The sequence below is a fragment of the Vombatus ursinus genome, unplaced genomic scaffold (assembly GCF_900497805.2).
Source record: "Vombatus ursinus unplaced genomic scaffold, bare-nosed wombat genome assembly UNPS02014773.1, whole genome shotgun sequence".
NCBI classification, from domain to species: Eukaryota; Metazoa; Chordata; class Mammalia; order Diprotodontia; family Vombatidae; genus Vombatus; species Vombatus ursinus.
The window spans coordinates 21,564,347-21,591,963 of record NW_020954551.1 but is presented as its reverse complement, the minus strand read 5'-3'; the positions used below and the strand labels follow the sequence as shown (position 1 = coordinate 21,591,963).

General features: G+C 37.5%; 1 protein-coding gene and 1 pseudogene across 1 annotated transcript in view; both read left to right on the top strand.

Moving 5' to 3' along the window:
* The window catches only part of CNTN3 (contactin 3), a 426,853-nt gene that overhangs the window by 137,032 nt on the left and 262,204 nt on the right, over positions 1–27,617 (top strand). The window contains exon 3 of the mRNA XM_027863878.1: positions 23,812–23,938. Coding sequence (XP_027719679.1) covers positions 23,812–23,938 — 127 coding nt within the window. The remainder of the gene's footprint in view (positions 1–23,811; positions 23,939–27,617) is intronic.
* Positions 8,046–8,528, top strand: LOC114044431 (annotated as a pseudogene).

The window sequence follows — 27,617 nt, the reverse complement described above, 5'->3', positions numbered from 1 at the left end:
GATTACTGAAAAGATGACCCAATTTTTAAGAAGATTTAATAAGAGTATTCAAAGTCAGATAAATTGACTTTGTTTACTGGAAAGTTCAATAATATATTTTAAAAAATTATTGTTAGGTGATGCATTTTCAAATATACAATGTGTGTATTTATTTTGCTCTATTATATAGTCACAAAGGACTTTTGTTTTATTGGAAGAGAGAGTGTTATGGTGGGGAAAAGTAGTACTGGTGATACCAAAAAGAGAGAAGGGGAAGGGAGGGGAGGGAAAGAGAAGGAAGGGAAAGGAAGAGAAGAGAAAAAGAGAGAAGAGAGCAGAAAAGGGAGACAAGAGAAGAGAAAAAGGAGAGGAGAAAAGAGGAAAGGAAAGATTGATGAAACATCATTAACATATAGGTAAAAAACTTAAGTGGATAGAATGCTGAACCTGGAGTCAGGAAGACCTGAATTCAAATCTAGTGTCAAATACTTGTGAACTCTGTTACCCAGGGTCAGTTGCTTCTATCTACCTCATTTTTCTCAGTTATAAAATTGTGATCATAATAGCACCTACTTTCAAGGGTTGTTGTGAGAATCAAATGAAAAACTTTTAAAACACTTATTAGCACAGTGCCTATGCTAAAACAAAACAAATAAATAAAATAAAAAAGCAAACATTTAGAAGGGGACACAGACAAACAGGGCAGTATCAAAACTGTTATGTTACATTTAATGTGTACTTTTGAAAACCTGTATAAAATAGAAATAAAAGGTGACAAATTCAATCCTCTTTTTCTACTCTTTGTACAGGGAATTGTTAAGGTTTATCAAAATCATAATTTAAGCTTTTGAAAAAAGGGGGAAAATATGGTGATAGTCAACATCTAGGGGAAGAGAACATTGATGACGAAGAATATGATTCCATCAGAATAACTATGTTTTGTCCTTTGATAGGGTCACTAGTAATACTGGAAGATCAGAGGAATGTTGTAAATGTAATTGACCTGGATTTTAGGAAACCTTTTGAAAAAAGGTTTCTCATGCTGTTGATGGAGATGTAGGTTAGATAATCCTGTGGTATAGTTAGTTGGATTCAAAACAAGTTAAAAGGAGAGACCCAAAGAATAATCAATTATTGGTTCAAAATCTACTTGAAATGTCTAATAAAGCATCACCGGGATTTGTGCTTGTGAAATTTGATATTTTTATCAATGATTTAGATAAATGGTATGCTTGTCAAATTGATGTACAAAGCAATCACTTTCAATAATAGTGATAATAATAATAACACCACCTAGCATTTATATAGCACTAAAATGCTATTTAAAACTCCATAAAACTTGAAAAGATTTGTAAGGTACTTTACAAATAATTCTCTCATTTGATTCTCACAACAACCCTTGAAAGTAGGTGCTATTATTATCCCCATTTTACAGTTGAGAAAACTGAGGCAAACTGAGATTAAGTGACTTGCCCAGGGTATAACAAGCTAGTGTTTGAGGCCATATTTGAATTTAGATCTTCTTACCTCCAGGTATAGTTCTTTATCTACTGTTCTGTGTAGATGGAATTTGTCTGAATGAGATTGATTTTTAAAGGACTCCAAATTCAGTATGCATTAAAATTATGATTATTTTCCAGTTGGACTTATTTCCTTCCTCCAGTTGAGGAATATCACTTCACCAATGCATATTGGCAACTGCTATGCCAGTTATACTTTTATTTTATTTTTTGGTGAGCCAATCAGGGTTAAGTGACTTGCCCGGGGTCACACAGCTAGTGAGGATCATGTGTCTGAGGTCACATTTGAACTCAGGTCCTCCTGACTTCAGAGCCGGTGCTCTATCCACTGTGCCACCTAGCTGCCCCACTAGTTATAGTTTTAAAGTTTAACTTGGGCTACTGAAAGGTTAAATAGTTTACCAAGGTAACACAGAAAGTATGTTTCAGAAGCAAGATTTGAACCCAAAGCTCCTTGATTCTAAGCCTGGATCTCTATGCATTATAAGTCTTATTGCACTTCAAAAAGTTGAAGAAGCAGGCAAAAACCCTAATATTTTCCTAATCTGCAGTCAGGTATAGTGACCAAGACACAAGTGGCGAAAGTGTTGCATTACTCTGCTCTAGTCAGATGCTATCGGGAGTATTGGATTAAATACAGGACCAGATTAAATATAAACTGGCACAGTGATTCCCTGTTACTTATTAATAATACAGAGTGTGCTGAAAGTCTTAGTGCTATTTTAAACACTCTGTATATGTTTAAAATCATCAGAGGCTTAAAAATCTTTTCAGGGAAGATTTCTGTACAAAATCATTGTGATTGACTTTCAGTGGAGACAACTGGTTTGATTTCCAGTCCTTTCCTGTCTTTAATGTTTCCTCCACATTTGGATCACCGACTTGTGATGGCGAAAGTGCTTGAGTAGCTCAGTGAAACTATGAGCTGGGCTGTGTAGAGTTACTTAAGATGGACAGCTTACAGTGGAGAATTCCGACAAAAAGTGACCAGCTGGAGAAACAAATGGCAAAGCACTCTAGTGTCTTTGCCAAGAAAACCCCATGGACAGTACTAAAATGATAAAAGAGATGACATTGGGATGATGAGCTGCCCAAGGCAGAAGGTGTCCAGCACTCTAGTGGGGAAGAGTGGAGGGCAACTACTAGTAGCTCCAGAAAAATAAAGACTTTGGGACATAGTGGAGGACAGAAGGACCTGGCGCGCTACGGTCCATGAGATCTCAAAGAATTGGACATGACTTAAGGACAACAACAGCAGAAGAAGCAGCACCACTAGCAATAATAATAACAGAAGATCTATTTCATTGGCATAATAAATTCCCTCAGCCAATGCAAGTAGCACCTTCTTTGTAACTTTGGGTTGTAATAGTGCTTCTTAGCACACTGAAAGATTTGCCCTGGTTCACCCAGACAGTATGTCTCAGATGTGAGATTTGGACCCATAACATCCTGGCTTTGATACTTGGTCCTCTGTCCATTTTAACATGCAACAACAATGACTGGAATTTATATAGTACTTTGAAATTTGGAAAAAAAACTTTATGTTGATTATCTCATTTGAGGTTCCCGACAATTTTATGAGGTAAGAACAAGGATTGCCATACCCGTTTTACAGATGAAGAGACTGAGGTTTAGTTAGAGGGACCTGTATAACTCGTGTTAGCTGTAATTTATTTCATAGTGTGACCATTAATAATCCTTCTTGTATATTCATTACTTATAGTTTTTTTTAAAATAATTATTCTCCCTAATTCTATAAAATCTAAATTGCATGCTATAGAATATATACAACTGGGTCTCAATGCATTTAAATAATGCACAATTTGATTTTGTGTTGATTATTAAATTATACAAGATCATATTTAATGAGAGCCAAAAGTCAATTAATGTGATATGAGCTAGTTGAGGGTTTTAATGTAACTATATTATCAGCCTGCACATGCCTATTTTTAATAAAAATATTCATTTTGCATTTCTAAAAGGATGGAACCAATGACCGTGTTTTACATATGGATTTATAACTTTGAATAGCATGAATTTGAATAATGCAGCCCTTTGGCAGGATTCATTATTTTTACTAATCAGGACTCAATTGTACATGCATATACACCTCAAAGTATAGCTATATTCATAAGTGTTATTTTTCTTCTCATTTTTTTGTGTATTGGGAAATTGTCCCCCCTCTTCTAGGGAATCTGAGTTAGCAAAGGACAAAAGTCTTAAGCACCTCCATAAGACTTTTGATTTTTACTTTGAGAGTATAACCCAAGGTTAGCCTCCTGGTACTTGGAAGATCATTTAAGAGGTAGAACTCCCAGGGAGGATTTCCCATAGCAACTGGAAATGCCCCTTGTTAACTAGTCCAAGACCATTCCAATTTCATACTCTCACTCTCCCTGAATTACTTTGCTCAAAAAAAAATAGAAATGGGAGATTAAGAGATGACACCTTGGTCTCCACAAGTCACTGTCCTGAAACTACCAGCAAAAGAGGAAACATCTCTGCCACACTTCAAAGATGGGAATTTTCCTACAAAAAGAGGGAAGCTGAGTAGCTTTGGATGTGAGCTACCATCACCTGAATATGAGGAATTATCTCACTATCACCCCAAAGGCACCACGTATTTGTAGGCATTCCTATCACCAGCAAGCTGTAAAAAATAAATGTAGATATTAAAGTATATGTCTTTTAATGACATGTAATTTTAATAATATATAATTTTGATAATAATAATGTCTTTTGGACAAAGAAGTCCCATGCATAAGTTTTCATTTCTCCTCACTTGTATCCAAGCTTGCTGTTCAGTTGTTTCAGTTGCATCTACCTCTTTGCTGTTCCGTTTGAGGTTTTCTTGGCAAAGCTGCTGGAGTAGTTTTCCATCTCCTTCTCCAGCTCATTTTACAGATGAGAAAACTGAGGCAAACAGTGATAAGTGACTTGCCCAAGATCACACAGCTAAGAAGTGTCTGAGACCAGATTTGAACTCATGAAGATGAGTTTTCCTGCTTCTAAGCCCAGGGCTCTATCCATTGTGCCACCTAGTTGCTCCTTTACCAAAGCTAGGTTACCACAAAACAACTCATTTAGAGAGGCATATGCCAGCAAATGAAAGAATGGAAATAGATAGGAAAACTGATCAAGTCTCCCTCTCATTTTAAACTCCTTGAACTCAAACAGCCTTCATTTCAGTTGTTAGAGTGAGTGGCCCTAATTTAGGCCCAGAGAAGTTGTGAATAAATAATTATCTTGTCCCAAGAAGCCAGAAATTATTTTCCATAGACATGAATTAAAGAGATTTTCTCTATTTAGGTGCTTTTTGTTGTTTGAGGTTGGTGACATTGGAAACTAGTTAGGAAGTGGAAGGTGAATATTAAATGGAGTAATTCAAATTCCATTTTTATAAGCTGTCTTTTTTTTTTTTAATCTCAAGAGTTAGGCTGTTTTAATGAAAGTTACAAGTTCCAAAGGGGGAAAAAAATCAGAAACATTGCCTTGCAAAAGTAATAATATCTTGTATTTGAATAGTATTTTAAGGTTTTAAAAATGTCCTCCTCCTAACTTTCCAGTTTGCTGGGGAGTACAGTGTTATCATCCCCAATATACAGAGAAGGAATGTGAACATTGGAGAGAAGAAGTAAATTACCCACGATCACCAAAGGGGTGAATATCAGGATTCAGAATAAAGCACAGGCCTTTTAATTCCAATTCTATTGTTCCTTCTAGTGCCTGCAAATAGTCACCATAGGAGGAGTAACCCATCAACCATGGCTGTGTAACCTTTTGGAAATTGTTACTGGTTCTTGGACTTGACCATTTTAATGGTTGTACTGGTTCTGTATTCAGTTACCTCTACATATTTTTGAGCTCCAGAATAGTTTGTGCGTATATAATTATCCAGGGAAGCCACTTCTGTGGAGAAGGGGCAAGTCATCCTCACCAACTGTTATGCACAGAGTGGGTAAGCCAGCCTCATTGAAGCAACAAGGCACCCTGAGGGAGAGACAGGAGACAGCATGTGCCAGGTGGATCAGACCACTAGTACCATCTTGACCACATCTGAAAGTCAGTCTCCCTGAACTAAGCCTTGAGAATGACAGTGGCCCCCAGATCACTAGGCCTGCTTTCAGACCAGCCCCCACAGCCATTACTGAGAGGTGAAATCATCATGGAGAAGGGTCCCACATTATTCATCACCATCAGCAATAATTGCTGATCAATTGCCACCAACCAGTAGACCACGACAACCTGGGAAGATGAAGCGTGCTCCTCTCGCCTTCCTAGATCATCTGTCTTTCTTCCAGGTTGGCCCCCAGAGCCATTATATAGGGAAGCAATTCCTCTGGAGAATGGGTAAGCCATCCCCACCAACTGCCATTCCCAGAGCAGGAAAGCTCGGTGGGGTGAAATAGTTAGGACATCCTAAGAGAGAGACAGAAGCAGCATGTGCAAAGCATGGCAAACCACCACCACTACCTTGATCACCCTCTTTCCTCAGATCCAATGGAGACGGTTCAGGACTCTGAACCCAAGATCCTTTGAAAAAGAATTGCCCATAGCCATCATCCTTGCAATCAACCCCTGTGGTGATGTAAGTCTAGCAACTTTTCCTACAGGTATTACAGTCATATCTACTGAAGACCAAGAAAGTGAAGTCCTTGTCACCATAGTCCTGGTCCTTCATAGTCCTTAATGTTCAGTCTGTTGTATCAACTGTGTCCTGATGAGACAAACCTTTTTTCCATCCTTCAGTGCACTGATGGTCACTGGGCTTCTCCCTCCAAAGGATGTCTTTCTGCCCTGGAAGCCTCCCTGTCTCCTGCTTCTACCTGTTCTGTTATTACTTCCGTGTTTTGATCATTGGATAGATCTTTGTGCCAGGCAGGTTTTGTTGTTGTTTTTAAGGAAGAAATGGAGACAAAGAATTACTAATGAAGTTCCGTGGGTGTATGTTTATGTGCACGCAACATAAAATACAGTAGCAGCTCTTCTAAGGAGCCTGGAATCTTCCTATTAAACTGCAAATTGATGTGGTATTAATAAAAAATGGTATTATATGTAAATGTGGTATCAATAAAAAGTAAAAATGTCTGTGATATCAAAAATGGTTCAGAGTCGGAAAGTGATATTTTATCAGTAGAAATGGGCATTTACAATGAGACATTATCATTTGCTTTGTCCCTGCACCCTAAGAACCCTGGGACTTTTCCTTCCTACTTGGAGTTGAAACCTTCCATGTATGTTTTCTCACTCATTAGAATAAGATTTCTTTGAAAACAGGGGCTATCCTGCTTCTCTAATTGTTTTTTGGCATTTTAAAAAATGTTTATTCATTTATTTTTAGTTTTCAACATTTACTTCCATAAGATTTTGAATTTTAAATTTTCTCCCCCTCCGTGCTCTTCCTCCTCCCCAAGGCAGCATGCAATCTGATATAGGCTGTGCATGAGCATTATATTAAACATTTTCACATTAGTCATGTTGTAAAGAAAAATTAGAACCCAGTGGAAGAAACCATGAAAAAGAAGAAACAACAACAGTGAAACAGAGCAGATAGTATGCTTTGATCTTCATTCAGACTCCATGGTTCTTTCTCTGGATGTGTACAGCATTTTCCATCATGAACTTTTGGAGTTGTCTTACGTCCTTGCGTTTCTGAGAAGAGCTGAGTAAATCAAAGTTAGTCTTCGCACTGTTGTTGTTACTGTATACAATGTTCTCCTGGTTCTGCTCACTTCACTCAGCATTGGTTCATATAAGTCTTTCCAGATTTTTCTGAAGTCCACCTGCTCAACATTTTTCATAGCACAATAGTATTCCATTACATTCATATACCATAGCTTGTCCAGCCATTCCCCAATTGATGGGCATCCCCTCAACTTCAAATTCTTGGCACCACAAAAAGAGCTGTTATAAATATTTTTGTGCATGTGGGTCCTTTTCCCGTTTGTATTATCTCTTTGGAATACAGACCTAGAAGTTCTATTGCAAGGTCACTACTTTTCCATTTGTATCCTTAGTACTTAGTATAGTGAGTGCTTAATAAATACTACATTCATTCATTCATCCATTCTTTCATTCATCCATCCATTCATTTATTCATGTATATGTCTCTGGGTATGCAGGTTTGAATGGTGCATACATTGGGTAATTAAGAAAGACAATGAGTGATTCTACCCTTATTTAGGTTGAGTCCTTTTTCATATGCTCCTCCCATCTCTCCTGAACTATTTCAATAACTTCCTTTTCCCTTCTTTAGATTTCTTCTTCTCTCTGATGAGAGGTCTCCCTTCCCCCTCTCACTCTCCTCCATTAAAAAGATGTTCTAAAATATCCCCATGTCATTCTCATACTCAAAAATCTTTAACGGCTATCTCTAAGGAAATATTTTCTACCCAATGTGTAAACACCCCCTTCTGGCTTCTACAAACCTTTGTAGTTTTATGAAATTTTAGTCTCCTTTCCAGTTAAAATGGCTTAAAAAGTGTTACTTAAAACATAACATTCAAGCTTTCTGCCAGCTCCGCCATATTCCAGCGAGTTGCCAAAATGATGAACGCAAAAGGAAAAAGGAGAGGGACACGATACGTGTTTTGTAGGCCCTTTTGAAAACATGATGTTGTCCCTCTGGCAACATGTATGCGAATATACAAGAAAGGTGATATTGTAGATATCAAGGGTATAGGCACGGTTCAGCAAGGAATGCCCCACAAATGTTACCATGGCAAGACTGGAAAGGTCTATAATGTTACTCAACATGCTGTTGGCATTGTTGTAAACAAATAGGTTAAGGGCAAGATTCTAGCCAACAGAATTAATGTGCGTATTGAGCATGTTAAATATTCCAAGAGCAGAGATAGCTTCCTGAAGTGGGTAAAGGAAAATGATCAGAAGAAGAAGGAAGCCAAAGAAAAAGGTACTTGGGTTCAACTGAAGCACCAGCCTGCTCCATCCAGAGAAGCACACTATGTGAGAACCAATGGCAAGGAACCTGAGCTGTTGGAACTGATTCCCTACGAATTCATGGCATAAATGGCTGTAAAATAAAAACAATAAAAATTCTTGGGTTAAAAACAAACAAACAAAAAAACCCATAGGATTTAAGCCATATCCCCAGTGCCTCGAATACAGTAGGTTCTCAGTAACTGTTTATTGAATTGAATTAAATGGAGTTTAATCAAATCTCCCACTTTGTGCCTTTGCTCAGTCTGTCCCCTATGTCTGGACTGTCCTTCCTTAGCTTCCCCTTAGAATCTCTAGCTTCCTTTAAAACACAACTCAGTGGCTGCTTCCCCAAATGCTCTTCCTCATCTCCTCAGCTAGTAGGACTCTCTCCTTCCTGAAAACCCTTAAGATTCGAAACCTTGAGCTGGAAGGAACTTTCAAGGCCTTAATTAAGTCCGTAGGTGTCAGAAACAGGCCAGGCAGCACCTTCAAGTGCAGCTGAACCAGATGAAAAGGCAATTGGGAAATGTTTAACAGAATCGATAAAAATACAATGAAACATAGAAAATGTTAATTTGTGGTTTTCTAAGTCAACATGTAGCCCCTGGAGTTTGACCTCACTTATGTAGTCTGCCTCATTCTACAGATGAAGAAAGTACTAGAGATTGGGTGACTTCTCCAGTGTCACAGAGGAGAGAATCATAATCTGAAAGCAGGTCATGGGAGCATAGAGTCAGAAGGAAACTTAGAGGCATCTAGTCCATCAATCTCATTTTACATACGGGAAAACTAAGGCCAAAAGAAATTAAATGACTTACCCAAGGTCACACAAGTATGCTGGGACAGAAGCACCAAATCTAGCATTTTTTACACTGTTCTATGATATGTTTCTTTTTTTTTTTCTTTTTCTTTTCGGTAAGGCAATTGGGGGTTAAGTGACTTGTCCAGGTTCATACAGCTAGTAAGTGTCAAGTGTCTGAAGCTGGATTTGAACTCAGGTCCTCCTGACTCCGAGGCCAAAGCTGTACCCTCTGTGCCACCTAGCTGCCCCTATGATATGTTTCTTACTTGGTATGTAAGTCATTTTTACTTATCAGTCATTCGATAATCACGTATAACATTCCTATTACATGCTAGGTACTGTGCCAAATGTTAGGAATACATATATGAGGCTGAAATCACCCCTGCTGTCAAGAAGTTTACACCTCTCCCCCTTCCCCAGAGAACCCCCTTCAGTTAAATGTAAGCACTTTGAGGGTCAGGGCTATTTTTAAAAAAATTTTTTTTTCCTGTTTACATCTCCAAGACTTTGTACGTATTCGGTGCTTAATAAATGTCTGTTGAGTTAATTGACTGTATAATTATGCAAATAAAGATTAAATTTAGGTTATTTCCAGATACAGAAGGGTTCTTGAATGCACATTTATCATGTGGTTATGGAACAATGTTTACTGCATCCTAACCAAGGCCATAAAGAGTGTTTTTGCTTGATTGCACAGCCGAGCAAATTGAGAATACTCCAGTGCTATGAACATTATTTCTTTTGTGGGAGAAGAAAGAAAATAAGCATTCAGTAAGCAACAGGATAAAAGGACCTAATGTGTTTTCTTGCCTCATGAGGCTTTTGAAAGCTCTTTGCTGATGTTTTCTCGAGCTTCCCATTGATATTGTGTTGGTGAATAATTGTTTGAAGATAGGGCCAAAAGTAAATACTTGTTTCAAGGATTGGCTTACATTGGGAGCTGATGTAATGGGAGTTACAGAGGGCCAATTAAAAAAATAAGACAGAAATTACAGCTTGTTCAGACCATTATCCTAGGTAAGGTATTTCTAAATAAGTACTCATATCAGACATCATCCCCTCTGAGACCCATCTCTGTAACCACCATCAAAATAAATGCTGTCTCACGGAGGGGGAGTTTTTGGGCCATTTCCTTTCATACGGGATGTATGTGGGCGCTTCATGAAGCAAGTCATCATTTTGTTCCTATTATCCCACATAAATTATTATGGGCCTCAATGAGATAATGTTCAAAGATTGAAATGAGTACTAACCTAAGCTATGATGAAGAATTTACAACTGGAAAGGACCTCAGAAACTATGCACTTCAACTCCTGTGGCCCAGGGCAGTTAGATGACTCACCGTGAGCACACAGACAGTAAGTATCAGAGGAGGGATTCAAACCCAAGTCCTTCCTGATTCCAGTACCACCATCTTCTCAACTACATCCTTCCCGAGACTGTGTGCCTCCTTTCCCATTGCTCTGCCATTATCACTGCAAGGAAGGCAGCAGCTATACAGGACTGAGGGCCACTTTGTACTTGTCTTGGTTGCATGGATATCCATTAACCATAGACTTCATGACCAAGCAATCAGGTTCCTGGTAGTGAACAACTCTGTATTTAACTAGACTGATACTTAAAACACAGATATAGTCTTCCAGGACTGAAGTCACAACCTTTCCTGTATGGTAGAACCTATAACACTCCTCCTCCATTGGCATAGACTTCAAGAAGGCCAAGCATTAGCCTGCCATGATGTGCATAAGAATATGAATTTGTGAAATTACTGATAAAAATAGGTGACTGAGAAAACATCGGCTAGTGCCAAAATATTGTGCCTACTTTTTATTTCTATAAAAACTTTATAAGAACGGTCAAATGTGTCAAGAATATGAATTGATGACAGCAAGTGAAAGGAACAGACAGGATTTCTGAGCTGATTTTCTTTAGTAGCTCAGTCATTATAGTCATACAGTTGACAGTAGTGAACCCCAAAACAGATATTTTAAGGATAATTTGTGGATTGCTTCATAGGATAAGATGGGAAGTGATTTTTCAGTAAAAAGGAGAGTATGCTTCAAGCGTGGACAATGAGTAGAATCTCTATGCCTATCAAAAATGTAATGATGGTGGTAGATTGTATCACAGCATTCAATTTTTAAAGATGTTATATGCTTGGACAAGACATGCAAAAATATGATTTTGCCCAAAAGATTTTGCTTTCTTTTGCTTTGTCATTCATGGGAATACTGGCTAGATGAGGATCTTGGGGAAAAAAAAAAGCTTTAAGAAACCTAGAATGCCTTTGTTTTGTTTTACAATCATTTTATTTTTCATTGAACGAGCATTTATTTTTCTCCCCCATTCACCTCCTATCTATTTGAAAATGAAAACAAAATCTTTGTAATAAATACCCATAGTGAAGTAAAGTAAATGCTCATGTTGACCATGACCAAAATTTGTCTCATTCTGCATCTTGAACCCTTCCCCTGTCAGAAAGTCAGTGCCATGGTTCATCATAGGTGGCCATCACATTGATCAGAGTTCTTAAATCTTTAAAGTCGTTTGTATTTATAATGTTTTGGTTGCATTATAAGTTGTTCACCTGATTCTCTCCACTTTATTCTGCATGAATTTAGACCTTTTTCGCTCAAATCATCACTTTTCATTACTTCTTATTGTGCAATAATATTAAATTACATTCATATACCATTATTTGTCTAGCCATTTATATACCATTATTTGTGTATCCATTTCCCAATTTCTGTGTGCTACCTTAGTTTCCAGGTCTTTGCTACTGAAAAAAAGGGCTACTATAAATGGCATATATGAACCCTTTTCTTCTTTCTTTGGGGTTTAGACCCAGATGAATTATTGCTGGGTCAAAGTGTAAATACAGTTTAGTGATTTGGGGAGAGTAATTCCAAATTGTATTCCGCAATGGTTGTAGCAATTTATAGCCCTACCAACAGTCCCTTAATGTACCTATTTTCTCCATAGACCCTCCAACATTTGTCATTTAATTTTTTTGTAAACTTTGCCTTTTTGAGGAGTGTGAGCAGGAACTTCAAAGATAGTTACTTTGATTTCTATTTCTAGAATTATTTGTAATAATTTTTTTGATGTCATTGGGTTTTTAACATCACCTTAATTTCTCCAAGTGTTTTTCTTACTCCCTTAGAACCATGCCATGTAACAAACAATATTATTAAAGAAAACTTAAAAAGAAAAGAAAAAAGGAGAGGGAGAAAAATCAGCATAGTTAGCAATACGTTGAAAAAAGTTTGAAAATATGAGCAGTGTAAAGGGTGAGGTGTAATGTCTTTTCATATCTCTTCTTTGGAGCCATGCTTGTTCTTGGTAATGTATTCACTTGTGACTTGTCCACACATATACAGTCATTGTAAACATGTATACAGATGACTGAATGCAAAATAATTTCAGAATATTAAAAACTTTAGGGATAAATAAGGAAAGTCTTCGTATAGGGTGGCACCTGAAGCAAGTCTTCAATGAATATCGGTTTTTAAAGAGGTGATAGTGAGGAAGGACTCCCCTTTGGCATGGAGCATGGCATGTGCAAAAGCTTGGAAGGAAGATCCTTCCCCTACTTCTTTGTCTTTTTAAATTCTACCCATTCTTCAAGACTTGATGCCCATTCTTCGTTCTCTGTAAAAGCTTTTCAGTTCACAATGATCAGTCCTTCCCTTTTAGTCTCTGAAGCCCATTCGGACAATCTGTAATATATTGCCTTGGGATGCTTGTATTATCTTTGTAATATTATTCCTGAGAGCCAACATTTCTCTAGCATGTTAAGGTTGGCAAAGTGCTTTACATTTATGAAATCATATGATCTTCCCAACAATTCTGTGAGATAGATACTGGTATTATCCCTGTTTTACAGAAGAGGAAAATGAAAAGGGGCTAAGTGAATTGACCAATTTCACACAACTAGTAAGGAAATGAAGTGAGATATGAATGTAGGTTTTCCTGACTTTAACTCCAGTGAGTGTCCCAGCAGTGGGGAACCTGCGGCCTTGAGGCCATATGTGAATCTAATGGATTCAGTCAAAGCTCTGCACTTGAGGACCTATCCTCTATTCCAAACAGCCTCTCATGATTCAGCTATTACGTTTTACTTCTATTGCTTTAACTTTTCTTATTCCTGTGTTTCATACTTTCACTCTGGTGAGCCTCTTGATGCCAAAATCCAGGTCTCGCACTTTGTCTTTCAAAGCCTGCGCTAGCATCCTGCCTTTTGTAGCAGACGCTCATGATTATCTATGGCTGATTTGATCAGGGAACATTTTGCTGTAATTGTAACTCATGGTTTAATTGTTTTTGTGCAGACAAATGCCAGTCTTAACCTAAAGTTCAATCACCAACATTCCATCCTAGTCATGGGCATCTTTGGGATGAATCAACTTAATACTGAGAAACCTTGAACTACTCTTGTTCGTAAAAAATTAAAAAAAAAAAAAGCTTGAATTGTAGATTTGATGATTCCCATTAAAATACTTGAAAGCTGCATAGGAGAAGCTGGCTTTTAAAGGTATGATTAATGTCAGTTTAGTGCTATTTCTACGAACTTTTCAGTGTGACAAATTTTGAACACACTTACACTGTAGAAGTTAGATACAATAGAAAGGGAGATGTAAGAGTTTTCCTTTTGTCAGTAAATGGACCTGTATCGATTATGTTCTCTCCTGAGTATTGGGAGAGCCCCATGAAGAGGCAGCATCACCTCCTCACTTATTTCAATAGAGTGGCCTTGAAAGCATCTGGCAGAAAACATCTAAGCATCATTAAGGAATTATCAGTGGGCATCAGGGAGGTTCAAAAGCCCTAGAATAAACATTTAGAAGAAGACAATGGGATGCATTTACATGTAAATATTAAATGCTGTGAGAACATTTGGATATATCAGAAAGAATCCATCTTAAGTGTTCCATTCTGGATTCTTTTCTAGTTGATGCTGAAGTTTCTCCTGCCTAACCATTAAATATTAACTTAGAATTTCAGGTAACCTGAAATAATTTTTTAATGATTCAAAGAGTAGTCTTCCTCTTATAAAATTCTTTTTTTTTTTTTTTTTTTTTTTTAGTGAGGCAGTCCGGGTTAAGTGACTCACTCAAGGTCACACAGCTAGTAAGTGTCAAGTGTTTGGTCTGAGGCCGGATTTGAACTCAGGTCCTCCTGCCTTCAGGGCTGGTGCTCTAACCACTGAGCCACCTAGCTGCCCGTGCTTATAAAATTCTAAAGAGGGAGGAATGGGCAACCCAGGAATCACCCCTGTGATTATTTTGCTAAATTCTAAGTCATAGGGTTGTGGTTTTAGGGATTGAGGGGACCTCACAGGCAAAGGGGTCCAATCTGCTCTTTTTACATATGAGGAAACTGAGACTCAGTGAATTTAAATAGCTTTCCCAGGATCTCTTACCAAGGTTTTCCTGATGTCAAGTCCAGCACCGTATCCAACAGGGCACATTACCTTCATGTAGATCCATCATTGTGCAAAGACTAGTTCCTTATAGCTTTCTCTGTATGAGGCATTTCAAGGAATTAAATACTTTTGAGTCAGGATGGATATTATAAATGAAGGTTAGGAATGTGTAAAACAGGATCTTGGATGCTTATGTCTCCCTCTAGGAATTTAATAGCTAGCATTTATATAGTGCCTCCTGTGTGCCAGGCACTGTGCTATCTCATTTGATCCTCACAACAACCCTGGGCAGTAAGTGCAATTATTTCCCCCATTTTACAATTGAGGAAACTGAGGCAAACAGAGGTTAAGTGACTTGTCCAAGGTCACACATCTGATGTGTCTGGGGTCACATTTGAACTCAGGTCTTCGGACTGCAAGGCCAATACTCTGTCCACCATGCCACCTAACTGTAAACTCTAGATGAGGTTTATAGCAGCATGGAGTACAGCTTCCCACATACTTTCGGTACTTTCCTCATCCCTGATCAGACCACATTTGGAATATTATGATCAGTTATGGATTGAGGAATGTACACTGATGGTTTGGAGAACATTGGGGGTGGAGGTGGGCGGTAAGGCTGGTGCAAGTCCCTGAGTCCTTGGTTTAGATTGTATTTTCCTACACCTACCTCCCCCAACTCCCAGTACCCTACCTTTCATAGTCCCTTGTGTTTATGGAGGCATCTTGGTGGAAAACACACTGAGCTTGGAGTCAGGAAGTCCCTAGCTTACATCTGGCCTTAAAACACTTCATAGCTGTGTGACCCTGGACAAGTCGTAACCTCTGTCTACCTCAGTTTAATCAACTACAGTATAGGGATAACTATAAAACCTATGCCTCAGAATTGTTGTGAGCATCAAATGAGATATTTGTAAAGTTCTTAGTGCCTGAAACAGAGCAAGTACTTAATAAATGCTCATTTTCTTTCTTCTTTCATGTATTTATACACGTATATGTGTATGTGCATACATGGATTAATAAACTATGTTTACATTGTGCATAGTTTCTTTCATCTGTCTTTCTCATCTCCCACATTAGAATATAAGCTCTATGGAATTGTTACATTCTTTTTATTGGGATCCTCAGCACTTATTACAGTGCTTGGCACATAACAGATGCTTAATATATAATGGCTTATTTCATAGTTGAAGGTACATGAGAACCATTTGAAGGAATTGAGGATGTTTAAGTTAAAGAAGAAAAGAGTCTGGGACTTACTGTCAAATGTATTTAAAAGATTGTAGAGCATAAGGGAAATTAGATTTCTAGTTGATCCCAGAAGATAGGGCTAGAAGCACGGGTGGAATCTGCAGAGGTAAATGTCAGGAAAACAAACAAACAGATAAAAAACAAAATCTTACTAAAAATGAGAGTTGTACATAGCCAGCATGAGCTACCTTAGCATTTCTTCAGGCACATGTCTGTTACGTATTATTAGGGGTTCTTTTGGTAGAATGGGTTGTAATGGACGTCACTGAAGTCCTTCTCAGCTGTGGAATTCTGAGATCCTTTGAAGTATTGAATGTGGAGCAAGCAGATTTAGGGCTACAGAACAGGGCTGTAGTGCTGGACTTAGAGTCAGGATGATCTGGGTTTCACTGTCTCCTCTGACACTGGCTGTTCAACCCAGGGAAAGTCACTTAATCTCTTTTTGTTTTAGGCAACTAACTATGTTTTATCTCGTTGTTCATCCTTTGTACTCGAAGACCAATGATATCACAATGTTGAGGTCAAGGCACAGTGTGTCCAACTGTGGGCGATCAGTCCAATGTGACCTCGGAAAACTCTGCCACAGGACAGTCACAAAGAGTCTGGTTGAACATTTGGTATAGGGATGTGTCTTGATTTTTGAATCTGACATTTGTGCTGCTGCAATTCTGCTTTGCTTGTAGAGCACAGTGCCTTCTTTGATTTGGGCACTTGATGCTGGTGCCAGCATCTCCCATGCCTCACAATTGATACTACGGTTCTTCAGAGAGAGCTTGAGACTATCCTTGTATGGCTTCTTCTGACCCCTATGTGAGTGCTTGCCTTGTGCTGGTTCTCCATAAAATAGTCTTTTAGCCAACGTATATTTAGCATTCCACATAGATGATGAAGTTGACACACGTAATACTAGAGCAAGCTCAGCTTTTGGGAGACTCTGAAAGAAAGTGTGGGAGAGAAGAGGTATTAGGCTGCTTACCAGACTGAGGGTCTACGGAGCCTTTGTGCTGACTTCATTGAAACCTGGACAGTATACCAGCACCATGCTGGAAAATTGAACTGCTTCCATTTGAATTGTATTAGGAAGATGCTGAACATTTTGGCAAGATAAGGTATGAACAACGAGATTTTTTTTCTTGAGCTGAACTGCTAAGAGTTCAAACTGTACTAAAGAGAGAGCAACTCTGATGGGCTGGCCACATGGCCCCAATGCCAAATGTGCATTTTTCTAAAAGACTGTTTTACTGCAGTTTTATCTAGTAAGTTGCAATCTGCCTCACTGGAGAGAGTTCTCCTACCATGTTGATGGAGTCATAGATTCAGGGGGGAAAAGCAGTTAATTAATCAGTTGGTTAATTTAGTAACTTAAGAAGATTTAGTTTTTTCTTGTTTTTAATAGCTGTTTATTGCCTTTTACTGAAACTGTATGCCATTTGCCCCTGATGTGGGAGCTAAGTTTTTAACTAATTCCATGGTAATATTTCCAAGCATGTAAATCCAACTCTCCAAACTGAGAGAATATATGTTGTCTGGTTCATCTTTGGTTTTTTCATATCATTATAATATTGCCTTTTCCTCATCTGCTGTCTTTGCCTATGTCCTCAAATGTATTTCATGATTTTGTAATTTTACTACCTCACTCCTCTGAGGTGCATTTTCTTCTCGTCTTAGTTACAGATACTATATATAAACAAAATGTTCTCTCTGCACCTTCCTGAGTGCCTTTATAATCTCTTCTTTGAAAGCAAGATTGTCAATAAAGGATTCCCGTGGCACCAAAAATTTTAATCCATTTTCTGGGCAGTGGGGCTGGTGGTATGTGTCCATTGACCTTTGGTTTTCAATTTTTCATAACTGACTCTTGTGCTAAGATTTCATTACTTTTGTACTTTTCCAGGCCTTGAATGTTTCCTGACTAACCCAACTTACTTTAAATTTTTAAGAGAAGACCCCGACTGGCTGCCTTCATAGTAGATTCATTCATGCTTCAAAAATACCATGTTTTATGTAAATCCTACTTCTGAGAAGAGCATCTGAAAGGGAGGATGAACTCCTCCCTCCCTCTTTCCCTCCCTCCCTTACTCAGAGGAAACTCTGTCACTCTTTTGGGTATATCATTTCTGTTTGGCAAAGTAATGCAACTGCCAGGGCTCCCTTATCTATTTTTCATTGTCAGTCTTCATAAAAATTGTATAGAGAGCAGCCATTAGAATTGATCTGCCACAGCTTGATCTCTTACAGTGACATTACCTTAGGAGCTCATAAAGCTTGTACTTACACACAAAGGCAGCTTTTCTTAGTAGCCTGTGGGTGTTTAAAAAAAAAGAACATACCTCAGGAATTGAATTTGGGGACTTATTGGGCTTGTTCGGAAATGTTATATACCTTTTTTTTTTAGGTCATAAACCTCAGATGGAGCTGTGGAACTGGACTGGACTATCAAAAAAAAAGGGTCCTGTCAAAAAAAGTAAAGTTTAGCATCTGTCTAAATGTTACCTAGATTCCATTTAGTCAAGCATGGTACATGGCTTTCTTATTAGGCTCGTGGCCAAAGCAAGTGGTCTTTCTTTCAGTATGAATAACCTATGTGATGTTCTTAGCTATGCCAATTCTGTCTTCTTAAGGAAAAAAAAAACAGATCCTCTCCCACAGTTCAGAAAAGGAATCTGAATGTAAGCTATTAAGTTTTTATTATGGGTCAGTTTGTATTTTATGCCCAAATGTGTCTATCTTCATGTTTTCTAATTCTGGTAAGGCAATCCAAAGTTGGCTTTATGTATTTTGTGAAACTGAACCTTATGCTAACCTGTCACATCTGATCACTAATTCATACTTTTCCTTTAAATAGTTATTTGCAGCCAGGGAAAGGCATATTGCTAGACTCTAGGCTACTCCCTTTTGTAGGAGCAATCCCAAGACATGGAGCTTGAGTCATACCTGTAGTCAATATGTCATCTTTAGTTATTACTGAAATTATTGTAAGCAAGGTGATTTTTAATCTCATATTACAACCATATTTTGTGCGAAGATGGATGGAATGCTAAGGAAAGTCACTGAAAACCAAGGTTATAACAGACTTTGCATGAATGGGGCTTTGCTCCTGGGTACTAGCTTCTACTAGGTTGTTTCATTCCCATGGCTACCATTGTCCCTGCTTGTATCTCAGCACTCCCGGACTTTCTGAAGGAAGGACTCACTTCTCTCTCTCAATGTATACACGATCATGAATGCAGTTGGACTGTCTCTCAGGCTGTACCACCTTGTTCCCAACTATTTTTTCCCTTTGTGTAAAAAATCCCTGGTTAGCACATTCATGTAGTCAGATGAAAAGAGAAATGCTTAGAAAGTCTGGAAACTGCATTCTGTTTCCAGCTTTTTGTAAGAGTAGCTGTGGGCCTTCTCTATACTTAATGTGTGATTTCATCAGTGTAGAAATTGCCAATGAAGAATCTCCTTTTACTAATAAAGATCTGAAACTGCTCTGCCTTTTAAAATCTTGGAGAGTTGCTTGGAGACATTGAGAACTAAGTGACTTAGCCAGGCAGGGACTGCCTGGTAGTGTCCACCACCTGGCTTCCCTCTTTTCTTCAAGTCTCAGCTCAAGACCTTCCTTCAGAAAGAACTCTTTCCCAGTCAGTCCTCCCTAATCTTAGTGCCTTCCCTCTAAGAAATTGTCTGCAATTTATTCTGGCTATATCTTGTGTGGGCCCCTCTAGACTTTGAACTTGAAAATAAGCACTGTTTTCGCCTTACTTTAGCCCAGTGTCTTGCACATAGTAGGCACTTAATAAAAGTTTCTTGACCTATTGATTGTGTCAGAAGTGGGACTTGAATCCACATCATCTTTGCTTTCAAAGCTAGGTCTCTACCCACTGAGTTACATGAGTTACTTTGAAAGTCTCCATAAAGAAGTTACCTCAGATGTTTCAAGCCTGACCACTATAGGTTCTGAGAGTCATTCGCACATTTTGCAAGTCAGACAGCCTGGTGAAATCTGGGGCTGATGGGAATATGGGCTACATAAATTCCTTTGATCCGGAAATACCAAAATAATCTAAGAACAATGATTTTTGTCCTCTGTTCTCTTAACCTGTTCTAAAAGGAAACCTTAGGAGGAAATAAAGAAGTCTCTGTTCTGTGTAAATGCTTTTCTTCCTCTTTTTTTTTTTTTGTTCCAAAGTATATGAATGTCCCTGTGATATTCAAACGTATTAAATCTGAGTTTCAAAATGCCTCTTCCCGGTCAGCTAACCCTTCACAAGTCCTTAAATCTTATTAATAGTTCTGTGATATCATCAGCTGCTTTCTCTGAAATATATGCAATTGTTCCTACATGATGCAATAGAGACTGTGAACCAAATTATTAGCTCATGCTATTGGTACCTACATGAGTAATTTTGCAATCTGCATTTTGAGATCAGATTGTCACTAAATTCAGCTGAATTTTTTACTGTTAAGACATTGTTATTCAATCTAAATAATGAAAAAAATGTTCCCTGGATTCATTACAGCAATTATTATAACTAGATTAACAAAGCCCTTCAAGATTTTCAGAGCACTTTCTTCACAATAACACTGTGGTGTAAGAAAGCATTATTATTCAGTGTTATTTTTCCCACTCCATAGATGAAGAAAACTAAGGTTACATAGATTAAAGAATCTTGCCTGAGATCCTACAGGCAATAAACTGGAATTTATGTAACACTTTAAAGCATTTATGTAACACTTTAATATTTACAAAGCACTTTATGCCTATTTGATCCTCAGAAAAACCTTGTGAGCTAGATGCTATTATTATCCCCATTTTACAGATGAGAAAACTGAGGTGGATAGAGGTTAAGTGACTTGCCTAAAATAGTAAGTGTCTGAGGCAGAATTTGAACCCAGGCCTATCTTACTTGAGGTTTAATGTTCAATCCACTTAACCACCTCACTGTATTTGACTGCTAGTACTTAATTTCTTTATTTGCTGAAAGTTTACCGTACTATGCATTTTTTTCTACTTTTCTCTCTTCACCTTCTCCCTCCCTCAATATACACAGTAGGTCTGTTGCCTGACCTAATCAATGCAATTCAAAGAGCACAGGATTTGAAATCAGTAAACCCGGCTTAAAATCCTAGCTCAGATGCCAGCATGACTTCAGGCTCAGCTTTCTTATCTGTAAAATGAAAGGGCAATTCTAAGTATTCTCTAAAATCCTTTCTTGCTGTTAATTGCAATGCTACTTTTTCCTATTCCTTATCTTTTTTTTTTCTTTTTGGTCTCTCCACTACTTCCCTACAGGAGCACTAAATTTTTTCATGTTGGAAATTCTATATAGTATACCATAAACTTGTCAGAGAAAAGTTGTGATACAGAACTAATAAATAAAATAAAAATTAAAAAGATAAATCACGTAAAGAGCATTGAAGCTTACTGAATTTAGAGGAAAAATATCATACAAAATAACAAGATATTTCTAAAACTTGTATCCCCTTTATCAAAATGTCCAGAAGAAGAAACTCCAAGTAGTGACCAGGCATACTCTGTCATTTCACTGAAAGGAATCTTATTGACAAAATTGTTGTTTTCCAGTGAGTTCTTTGATCAGAAAACTTGTTGGGAGATGTCAGAGTTGGTTCATTTCAATTAAAGGTACAGGCAGAACACCTGGAGATACTTTGTTTCTTCATGTTCTTCTTCTTTAGAAAACTGAATAACTTATGGGGATCCAATGAGGAATCTTCCCTTTGGGATTGCATTGAAGCCTGTATTAGATTCCAGGTTTTGCTTCCACATTCAAGAGAGATTGCAGGGGAAGACATAAAGCCTGTATCTCTAGGAAAATTATTCCTTAAAATTTATGGAAGTATGAATATGAAAATCAGAAGGCCTGGTGACTTGAGTAACATAGAGAACTTCCAGTATGGGGACTGTCTCTGCCAGTGACTTGGTAGCTAAGTCCTAGAGCTTCCTGGGGCACCTCGAGGTTCATATGATCATAGTTTTAGAGCTTAGAAGTCACTGAGTCCACCTTCCCCCTTTTCAGGTGAAGAAACAGAGACCCGATTAGATTGTGTGCTACTTGAGGGCAGGAACTGCCTTTTGCCTCTTTTTTCTGGGGGGGGAGGCAATCAGGGTTAAGTGACTTGCCCAGGGTCACACAGCTAGTAAGTGTCTGAGGTCAGATTTGAACTCAGATCCTCCTGACTCCAGACCTATGCTCTATCCCCTGCACCACTTAGCTGCCCCTTGCCTCTTTTTTTGTCTCTAGGGCTTAGCACAATGCCTGGCCCATCCATGTCTTAGGCACTTAAGAAATGTTTATTAAATTGAATCAAATTAAATTAAATTGAATTGAAGTCACTTGCCTAAGGTTACTTAGTTAGCATGCATTAGATGGATTTAAGCCCATATCTTCCTAACTGCCACGATCAGCATGCCATTGACATATCCCACTTCTTCTACCTAAATGTGAAAGAGCCAGAACTTAGTCAGTCCTTTGTGTCTCTTATTTTAAATAACAGTGAACTTTTTTTTACTCTTCTTATTGACCTTTTTATTTCCTTTGATTTCTGCAAAAGCTCTCTTCAGTTGCCCAGTACTCATCAGACACATAAACATGAAGACCTGTGTTTGTTGTATCATAGATTCTTTGGACCATAGACTGTAGCTAGAAGGCTATCTAGTCTAGCTTGCTTTTGTTACAGATGAGGAAACTGAGGTTGAGGGAGATGCAATGATTTGTCCCATCATACAGGTAGTAGACACCAGAAGCATGATTTCAACCTGGGTTCTCTGACTCCAATCAATCAATCAATCAATCAATCAATCAATATACATTATGTGCCTACTATGTGCCAGGCACCGGGCTAAGCACTGGGGATACAAAAAGAGCCAATAGATAGCGCCTGCCCTCAAAGAGCTTACAGTCTAGTACTACAGAGCTAGTGTTTCCATTCTAAATTTGTCAAGTTTTATAAATCATCACTCAGGTTTAGAAATTTGATGGAACTAACATTTGGCAGGATATGTTCTCTTTACTTTCTTAATTTGTACAGCAGAGGTCCTGTGTTCTTCTCCACAAATATCCATGCCTATCTTCAGCCTGACCATGCTAGCTCTCCTACATCAGCATGACAACTTGTCTGTAGTCTCAGCTTAGGGCTGCCAGTTATAAACCAAAGATTCCACCGATTGTTTAGTGTTTCCATTTCAAAGATGGTGAAACAACATCGTCAGCTTTCAGAATTACATCCATTGGCAGTGGCAGTTTTTATGAGGAGGATTAAATGTGGTCATTCAAACTTCAGTTTTACATGGAGTGTTTTGACAGGAAATATCTCACCTAATCGTTTATTCTCCAATAAAAACATGGCTATTTTGAATCATGTTGAAAAGAGGTTACTACTGTTTTGTTGATAGGAAAATCTGAATGATTGGATTATTATTATGATTTTTTAAAACCAGTCCTCTTTCCATCTTACTAATATTCATTTGTTATTAAAAGTCAAGTCTGCATTTATTATTCAGCACTTACCATGTGCCAGGTATATCTTAAGCAGTAGGAATAAAAAAAAAAGCAAAAAAAAATAGTCTTTGTTTGCAAGGAGTTCACAGTCTAAAGTGAGAGACAATATGCAAATTACTATGTGTAAATAAGATATATACTGCATAAATTGGAGATAATCCCAGAGGGAAAGCACTGAGATTAAAAGGCCTGGGAAAGGGTAATTTAAACTTACTAAACTAACTAAACCAGACTTAGGATACAATAAAAGGTGCCTGTATTTCCCACCAATGCCGCCAATATTTTTAAAGTTTATTTTACTCATTGATATTTATTATCTGTTCATGGATTTGAGATTAAGTGCCAAGCTTTATTTACCTAGTTTGTCCCTGTACCACCCTACAGGTGATGTTACTTTACAAGGTCCGGTGTTCATTAGAGAGCCGAGCAACAGCATTTTCCCGGTTGGTTCCGAGGAGAAAAAAATTACTTTGAATTGTGAAGCCAAAGGCAACCCTTCACCTCATTACAGGTACAGTACTCAGTTTTGAATATAGGCATCAGTAACACACTCATAGTTTAAACTGTGATTGGACCTTCTTTGCAGTACATGAAAGCATGGCATGTCTGTGGTTGCCTGTTTGTCTGTGATGCTGCAGCTTGGCTTGGGATGATTATGTGCCTTTGCCAGTGAATGTCACTGGAAGCTAAACTAATTTCTGATTTAAGCCACAGCACCATTTGAGTGAGTATTCCCTTTCCAAAAGGAATCATGATAGCATGCCTCTGAATCCCCTGGTGCATTTACAGTATGATTATGTTTTTTTTTTTTAATATGATTCACAATCAAGGTTTTAGAAATGAATCTGTTGTGAACAGTGAAGGATGCCTATATTAATCTTTCCCCATTGAATATCCCTGGGGCCCCATAACTTCCAAACTAAATAGCACAGGGAAGTGGGCTTGTATTTGGCCAAAGGAAACTAGAACAGTGTTTACCAAGCAAAGTTTAGTTATTAATGAAGGAATCTTTAAGGATCCAGGGAGCTCAGATGAAGTCTGATTGATGTTCATAGTATTTTCTCCATCTTCTGTATCCCTAACTTTAATTTTTAAAAATTATGTCTTTGAAGCCCAGAAGTAAAACAAACTAATTTGGACTAACTGGTCAATAGAAAGACAATTTATAATTCAGATAATTTATTCATTAATTTCAAATAACTGGAAATAAAATAACAAAATTACTCTTAGGGGATGAACATTAATGAATAAAATTGTTTATAATTTGCCTATTATTTTAAAATAAACAATACTGATAATGTATCTTACAAAATAGCACTATACAATTCTTAAATTCTTTCACATGCATCATCTTATTTCAATGAATGAAAAGCATTTATTAAGGTCTTATACTATGTGCCAGCACTATTCCATGTGTTAACAATAGAAATACAAAAGAGAGAGTTCCTGTCCCAGGCTCAATGAGGGAGAGAAAACATGAAAGGCACATCATAGCCCTGGAAGGGAGTTTTGGTCTGGGAAACAGGTAAAGCAGTGAGGGGAAGAATAGAGTCGTCCTTCAACACATCTTTTTAGGGCCAATAGTAGTGGTGATTTAAGTACAATTTAAGGCTACTGGTTGAGAAAAGGACAGAGTAAAGATGAGGTGTCATGGTTCCAGGTAATGCTGAGGTAAGTCGTTTAGCTCCCTATAGATAGCGAGGTGTTACAATTGTACATACTCGTGTATGACATTCTGCTGGTGACTTTGAGTTCTGGAACACTGTAGAACCCCTTGAACAAGGAGGAGTAACTGCGACTCATAACTCCAAAATGATAACCTTATATCCATGGTTTCTGTGATACTCCTTTATTTATTATTTTAAAAATTAAATATTTTATTTTTTCCAACTATGGGTAAAAACAATTTTTAACATTAGTTTAAAAAAAATTGAGTTCCAAATTCTCTCCCTCCTTCTTCTGTCCCTTCATTGAGAAGGTAGATGATTTGATATAGATTGTGCAGTCATGCAAAATATTTCCCTATCAGTCATATTGTGAAAAAAAAAACAGATCAAAAACTCACACACAAATAAAGAAAATAAAATGCTTTGATCTGTATTCAAATAAGTTTTTTTTCTTTTCCCTCTCCTCCTCTGGAAGTAGATAGCATTTTTCATCATAAAATCTTCAGAATTGTCTTGGATCATTGTATTGATGAAAATAGGAAAGTCATTCACAGTTGTTCATTGTGCAATATTGCTATTACTATGTACAATGATTTTCCTTGTTCTGCTCACTTTCCTTTGCATCATTGCATGTGGGGATACTGATTTAAATAAGTGTTGACCCTAGACCTTAAGTCATCACTCCAGTGAACTTTGTATTTATGTTATTAGTTGAGCAAATCATTTTTGTTATGGTTAGTTGAAAAGTAAACTTTGTCTAATCCCCTTTTCCCTAAATCTCCCCAAATGAGGTTTCTAGATATATATATATATATATATATATATGTTAAATGAGAATTTTTTTTATTAATTTATTTTAAACATAAGTAGACAATAAGAAAAGAAAAAAAAATTTCCATGTGCACTACAGAATGTAAGAGAGAATTCAAATTATACAGCAACAAATTTCCATTTCAGGAAAGCCTATGTAATAAATACTACACATTGTGTTCAGAGCTGTCCATCTTTTCTTTGCTTCCTTGTAAGTTTTCTCTTGTTCTTTGCTCTGCACTTTTTACTTGGTTCTTTTTTCCCTCTTCCTCTCCCCCTCGCCCCCAAAAAGGCTGTGATTAAGTACAGATACACACACACACACACACAGAGGTACATATACTTACATACATATTCTTAGATATCTATAATCATACTCATATATGAGTAATACCATACTATAGTTGTTTGTCCTCTGTTTTTCTGAAGGTGGATAACATCTTCCTTCATAAATCCAAGTGTTTCCATATTTTTCTAAATCCACCAACTCATCATTTCCTATACCGTAGCAATATTCCAACCTTATACTTTCTAGTTACCTTAAAAAGTCTAAAACAATATTGATTAATATGTCTGACATATAGTTTCCCTATTTTTCTCTTTTGATTAAATCTATTTTAGCTCTTTGTCTGAGATCATGATTACTATCTGGTTTTTTTTCCTGCTAAATTCTACTCCTGATCTTTATTTTATGTTTGTGTATATCTCTTATTTCCTATCCCTCCTGACTCTACTTCACTTCTGCTTGTTACCTTGCTCTCCTATTACTTAACCTACTCCTCCAAAGATTCCTTCCTTATCCTCTCTTCCCCACCCTTTCCCACTCCCCTCTTGTTTCTATCTGAATTTAGAAGACTTTATAGTCTTCCAAATATGTGCTCATTTTTTATCCCATTCCCATCAATCTAGACACCCTTCTATACACCTCCTTATCCTATTCCGTAACTTTCATATGTTATAAATTTAGAAGATTTTTATTCCCCTCTAAATGTATTTATTGTTCTCTCTTTAACTCATATCTGGGGTTTCCTCCAAAAATTCCTCCCTTATTCTCTCCTCAATCCCTATTCTCTTAACTTTTCATTTCTTTCTAAATATAGAAGGTTTTATACCCTTCTAGATATATATGTATTGTTCCCTCTTTAACCCATTCCTGATGAGAGAAGGGTTCCAGATCTACTAGTCCTCCTCCCCCATCTAATTCCCGTGTCAGTTTTTCCTCTCACACCTCTTTTGTATAAGATAATTACTCTTTTTACCTTTTCCTAAATGGTTTTATTTTTTAGAATCACACCACACTCAGGTCTACCCCAATCTTTCTTTTGAACTATCCAATTACTAATAACAATCTTAGACCAATGTTTTACATTTCTTCATATAAAAAAGTAAACAGTCTCATTATTAAAAGTCCCTTATAATTAGTCTTTGATGTGTACCTTATATTTCTCTTGGATCTTGTATGTCAAATTTTCTATTAAGTTCAGCTTTTTTTGCAACAAAATCCTGAAAGTCTGGCAATTCATTGAGCGTCCTTTTTTTTTCATTAAGGATTATGCTTAACTTTGCTGAATATGATATTTTTCGACCACAACTCCAGTTTTTTCACTTTTTGATAGATATGGTGTTCCAAGACCTGGGGTCTTTTAGTGTCACCACTGCTAAGTCTTGCATGATTCTAATTGTGGCTCTGCCATATTTGAATTTTTTTTTTTT